General features: G+C 42.2%; 1 protein-coding gene across 1 annotated transcript; it reads right to left on the minus strand.

Annotated features, from left to right (window-relative positions):
- Window positions 1–3043: 3043 nt before the first annotated feature.
- Hsp83 (Heat shock protein 83) lies at window positions 3044–5465 on the minus strand. Its single transcript, XM_028309301.1, has one exon. The coding sequence runs from the start codon at window positions 5338–5340 to the stop codon at window positions 3190–3192; it is 2151 nt and encodes a 716-aa protein (XP_028165102.1). The 5' UTR covers window positions 5341–5465; the 3' UTR covers window positions 3044–3189.
- Between the last annotated feature and the right edge of the window lie 613 nt (window positions 5466–6078).

Below are 6078 nucleotides of genomic sequence, written 5' to 3' on the forward strand. Positions count from 1 at the left end.
TGTTCGGGAACGAGGGATGGCGGGGGCGGTGGAGTTATTGATTACCCCGTCTGCTTCATCTGGCGGTGCATCCAGACAGTACGAAACTATGTACTTTCTTAATTTCAAATTCAGTAGTAAATTAAGTACTAAGTACATTAAAACTGGTCGCCTTTTGGATACATTCGTATTCTCTATTGTTTAGTTTCTAGCTTAATTTTGATATTTTGTAACTTACAATAATAAACTTCTTAACAGTTTCAGACCTACTTGCATACTTTAATGCATTATTATAAGTTTAGGATAAGCAAGTAGACAGCCAGCATTCAAAGAGACAAATGATGCCCACCATGCTTCCTATAAAAACACATAAAATAGGTATTTTTACTTTATAGACCACGCCACCGTTGTCATGTGATAATGGTATGCCTTTGTCATAGTTAGTTAGTTTTAGTACTTTTTAGTTAATGTTTGGCTAACCAAAATGATTGAAATCATCGAACATGCGAGATCGAACCCGCGACCTTTGGCATTTTAAATCAAATGGTGCGCAACCTCAGATCATAGAAGAGCGGGTGTAGTAGGTCACGTCGATTTATGACAAATCAATTTTAAGTATGTATAATATTACATATCTTTAAATAAAAATAACTAAAATGATGAAAGGAGAAACGTAAAAAAATATTGTTATTGTTACATGGAAGTTTCGCGACACTCACCTTAACGACTTGTTTACGCAAACATACGATCAACAAACATTGCGCAGATTTTACTGTCAGTGAGTAGGTACCGAAATATCTAGATTTTTCGCCTTGCATCGCGGGCGGGGCTGTATCGATTCTGACTTTATCTAGGTCGTGTCGCACGCCCTAGAATATTCTCGAACTGCACAAAATGGCCGCTCAGGGGTAGTTTATGGTATTATTAACAATACATCTGCTCTCACGGGCTACAGTTTAACAGTATCTTGGTCCTTTGTAAGCGTTGTGAGAAAAAATGGGGTTCTATTATTCCGGGCATTCTGGCAGGTAATACGAAGGGCTAAGATTTTAGAATAATAAATGTTCCCAGACTGACAAAACACATCTTATTGCCGTTTCTTTAACAAACCAGTTTATTTGGTACGTCTATTTGGATAAGTACTGCGGTTACCTTAGGTAGGTACTTAGGTAAGAAGTTTAAGTATGAATTAGTAAGGTGAGTAACTTTTATTATTAATGAAGGAACAAGATTAAGAATACCACTTAAATGTGGTCTGTCTCGCTCGAAAAGTTATAGTAGGTACCTACTTAACAGACAAATTAATTCATCATCATCTCAGCCATAGGACGTCCACGGCTGAACATAGGCCTCGCCCAATCCACTCACCCACAACGCTAGGTGGACCGACGACATCGTAAAAGTAGCAGGAAGGCGCTGGAGTGCTGGACGTAGGCCGCTACCAACCGGGAAACATGGAAAGCATTGGGGAAGACAAATTAATTGCCAGATGGTAATGAGGGTTTTCGCGATTAAAAAATCCGCCAGATGGCAATACGTAGACGCAAGTTTCAAATGCTGCATGATTGGTTATTTTTGACATGACATTGACAGATATGTCAAAATCCACCAATCACGCAGCAGTCAGACCTTACATCCACGTCCCGCCATCTGGCGGATTTTTCAATCGCGAAAACCCTAATTGAATTCAAGATGGGCACCTGGCTGTGCATGAGAATGACAACAGCTCAACAGCTGCACCGCCCGATGTGCAATGATGCTATTCCAATGCGCTTGCTCGAGAATTTTCTATCGATTTCATTCAGTAGCCAGTCTGACAAGCTTGCCAAGGTGTCAATGCACTAAACTTTCTAGTCTTCGTAATTTGAGTAAAACTATCTACATATACAAAGCAAAGTAAGGTAATAATAAAATCACCGATAAACTTAAGGAATGGTAGTTTTTTTTTTTACTAAATACCTAAGTACTTACCTAGGTTACGTATTGAGAAAACAGAAATATTTATCGACAAATCCTAAACCTACTGAAAATCTGCTAACAGTATGGTATGGTAACGCCTGATACTACTATTTCTAAGCCATGTTGTAAATATTCGTAGATAAGTAGTGATATTACAATAGGCACCGTTATTCTGAATTAAGTCACACGAATATCATGATTTTAGAGCCCCTCCCTCACCTTTTTAATTTTTACACAACGAGGAAAGCTCTTGGCCTGTATCTCACTGACCTGATGATAAATGATGATCAGGCCGAAGGTGGAAGCGAGCTTGTCACATTTTGTCACGAAAATTGGAACCCCTCCCACCCCTTGTCACAGTTCGTCAACCCCCTCCTCCCCCTTAACGTGCAATTTAATAATAATGTGTACTACACTTGTCTGTCTGGTTGAGAATGCTTTAGTTCATTAAGTTCGCCTTATGTCCAAATTTATTTGGATTAATCACTAAAAGAGGCAACCGCTAGGGGCCTTTAGACATTACTCTCCTAGTCTAGGGCTTTAGTTTTGATTGTTTGATGCCCATTTTAATTTTAATTTAATTTTGTTTGAAATATTTTTACTAACCATTTATTATTTAAGCACAAATTGTTACTAACCCATATGGATACTGTTTATCTGAAATAAATGATATTATTATTATTATTTAGTAATTTATAACAACTTTAGCCAAATATCAAGCTGTCTTGTCTGGAAATATCGCCTTAGTGAATTAGTGATGAGACCACCTAGTATTTCTCTCTCGTTTTGTACTTATGAAGTGTGTAGTGTGTAAAAAAGTGTTTTGGTAGTGTATAATTTATTATGAGCAGTTACTTTTAAATTGTATAACATTAAATCAAATTAAAATTGCAACATTCAGGAATATAATTTAAATGTGAAACCTAGTTATCATTGTAATTTTATTTCGAATTGTATTGTGGCTGTGCCAAATAAATAAAATAAACAGTCTGATCCTGTATTATAATAGTAGTGTGTCTGTAGTGTCTCAGTGTTTGTACACTCTGTGTGCCTGCCTAATTCATAACTATGAACAGAGAATAACAGGGAAATATAAACAACGAAATAATTTGATAAGGTTACCATTTATTTCAATAATAATAATAATGGAATTTGAACTAAATCAGTCTTTGGCTGTACACCAGTGTACGCACAAAACGTTTCTGCGACACATTCACCATACACATGGGTTTAAATAGGCGGATAAAAGATTTAATCGACCTCCTCCATACGCGACGCGTCGTCGGCGTCGCCTTCAAGAGGGGGCACGTCTCCAGCGCTGGACTCCTCGACCTGGATGGGCTCGTCCTCATCGATGCCAAGACCCAGCTTGATCATCCTGTAGATGCGGGAAGCGTGCACCTGAGGCTCGTCAAGGGTGAAACCAGACGACAGCAGGGCAGTCTCGTACAGCAGGATAACGAGATCCTTGACAGCCTTGTCGTTCTTGTCAGCCTCGGCCTTCTGCCTCAGCGTCTCCACAATTGAGTGGTCGGGGTTGATTTCTAAGTGCTTCTTGGCTGCCATGTAACCCATGGTGGACGTGTCACGCAGAGCCTGGGCCTTCATGATACGCTCCATGTTGGCTGACCAACCGTATTGGGCTGTGACGATACAGCACGGAGATTCGACTAGACGGTTTGAGACGACAACCTTCTCAACTTTGTTGTCTAAGATGTTCTTCATGACCTTGCACAGGCCCTCGAACTTGACTTTGTCCTCCTCACGCTTCTTTTTTTCCTCCTCATCCTCAGGCAACTCCAAGCCTTCCTTGGTGACGGACACCAGCGTCTTGCCATCGTACTCCCTCATTTGCTGGACTACGTACTCATCGATGGGCTCGGTCATGTAGACCACTTCATAGCCACGCTTCTTGACTCGCTCAACGAATGAAGAGTTGGCAACCTGGTCACGGTTCTCCCCGGTGATGTAGTAAATGTGTTTCTGGTTCTCCTTCATGCGAGACACGTACTCTTTGAGGGAGCACGCCTCATCACCAGAGGCTGATGTGTGGTAACGGAGCAAGTCTGCCAACTTGGACCTGTTCTGGGAGTCCTCGTGGATGCCCAACTTCAGGTTCTTGCTGAACTGCTCGTAGTACTTCTTGTAGTTTTCTTTGTCCTCGGCCAACTCCTCGAACAGTTCCAGGCATTTCTTGACAAGGTTCTTCCTGATTACTTTGAGGATCTTGTTCTGTTGGAGCATCTCACGGGAGATGTTGAGGGGCAGGTCCTCGCTGTCGACCACGCCCTTGATGAAGTTCAGGTACTCTGGGATGAGATCCTCGCAGTTGTCCATGATGAAGACTCTGCGGACGTACAGTTTGATGTTGTTCTTGCGCTTCTTATTCTCGAAGAGGTCGAAAGGCGCGCGGCGGGGCACGAACAAAAGCGCGCGGAATTCAAGCTGACCCTCAACAGAGAAGTGCTTGACGGCCAAATGGTCCTCCCAGTCGTTGGTCAGCGACTTGTAGAAGTCGCCGTACTCCTCCTGGGTGATGTCATCGGCATTCCTCGTCCAGATGGGCTTGGTCTTGTTCAGCTCCTCATCTTCAGTGTATTTCTCCTTGATAGTCTTCTTTTTTTTCTTGTCTTTCTTGTCCTCCTCGTCGTCCTCTCCTACGTCCTCAATCTTGGGCTTGTCATCCTCCTTGTCGTCCTCTTTCTTCTCTTCTTCAGCCTCGTCATCAGACAACTCCTTTTCCCGCTCTTTTTCAACCACAAGCTTGATGGGGTAACCGATGAACTGCGAGTGCTTCTTCACGATCTCCTTGATCTTGTGCTCCTCCAAGTACTCCGACAGGTCCTCCTTGATGTGAAGAACGATCTTGGTACCGCGGCCGAGGGGCTCGCCGTGGTCGGGCCGGATGGTGAAGGAACCTCCAGCGGCCGACTCCCACATGTACTGCTCGTCGTCATTGTGCTTCGAGTGGACCGTCACGCGGTCGGCGACCAGGTAGCACGAGTAGAAACCCACACCGAACTGACCGATCATGCTGATGTCGGCGCCAGCCTGCAGCGCCTCCATGAAAGCCTTTGTGCCGGACTTCGCGATCGTACCCAAGTTGTTCACGAGATCGGCCTTTGTCATGCCGATACCGGTGTCGATGATCGTCAGCGTGCCCTCGCTCTTGTTTGGCACGATCTTGATGTACAGCTCCTTGCCGCTGTCCAACTTTGAAGGATCAGTGAGTGACTCATACCGGATCTTGTCCAAAGCGTCTGAAGAGTTTGAAATCACCTCCCGAAGGAAGATCTCTTTGTTCGAGTAGAATGTGTTGATGATCAGTGACATGAGCTGGGCGATTTCCGCCTGGAAGGCGAAGGTTTCCACCTCGCCCTGTGTCTGCATCTCTTCCGGCATCTTGGTAGTTTTACTTTTCACTCAAAAACAGCAACTTCACTTATAGTTTTGTAAGAACACGTGTGATATTCACACAGCGACTCGCGTTTGACTTGTCTCTTGATAATTTCACAAATAACGCCGCCGCTAGCTGTCAGTTTGCTTTTATACTCTCGGCCGACAGCGACATCTATGAACGAATGGAAATTTCTAGATTTGGCGCGCTTCAAGCCAGGGGTCAATACGCGTTGGTATATTAAGTACATTATTAAAGTTCAAAATGTAACGGCTCTTATAAAACTACTAGAGTCAATCAAAATTGCAAATTCTTCATTTAGTAGATGATTTTATCTAAACAAATAATTTCAATATGTTCTTATTTCACTTTAATTACGAACACTTTTACGAAAGGTAAGCAGACTAATATTATAAAGAGGAAAGATTTGTATTTTTGTATGTTTGTATTAAATAAGCTCTGAAACTACTGGACCGATTTAAAAAAAAAACAATTCTTATAATTAGTTACAATCATTTTTTGTTTCCTGATGAACAAAGGTAGGTACCTACTTTATTTGATTCGCTGGATAGGGACGTATAATAATAAAACCTGGTAAAATTTAGTTTATTTTAACAGCAACAAAAAACGTCCAGGTCTTGGCTGCAGCAGGGTGTAAATAAGGCTTCTAAAGTTACTAACCCAAGTAGGTACATGAAATAAACCAAATTAAAGTAGCGATAATTTTATTTGTAATAATGGTT

Source organism: Ostrinia furnacalis, unplaced genomic scaffold, assembly GCF_004193835.3.
Source record: "Ostrinia furnacalis isolate ACB-3 unplaced genomic scaffold, ASM419383v2 OfSCF2702, whole genome shotgun sequence".
Taxonomy (NCBI): Eukaryota; Metazoa; Arthropoda; class Insecta; order Lepidoptera; family Crambidae; genus Ostrinia; species Ostrinia furnacalis.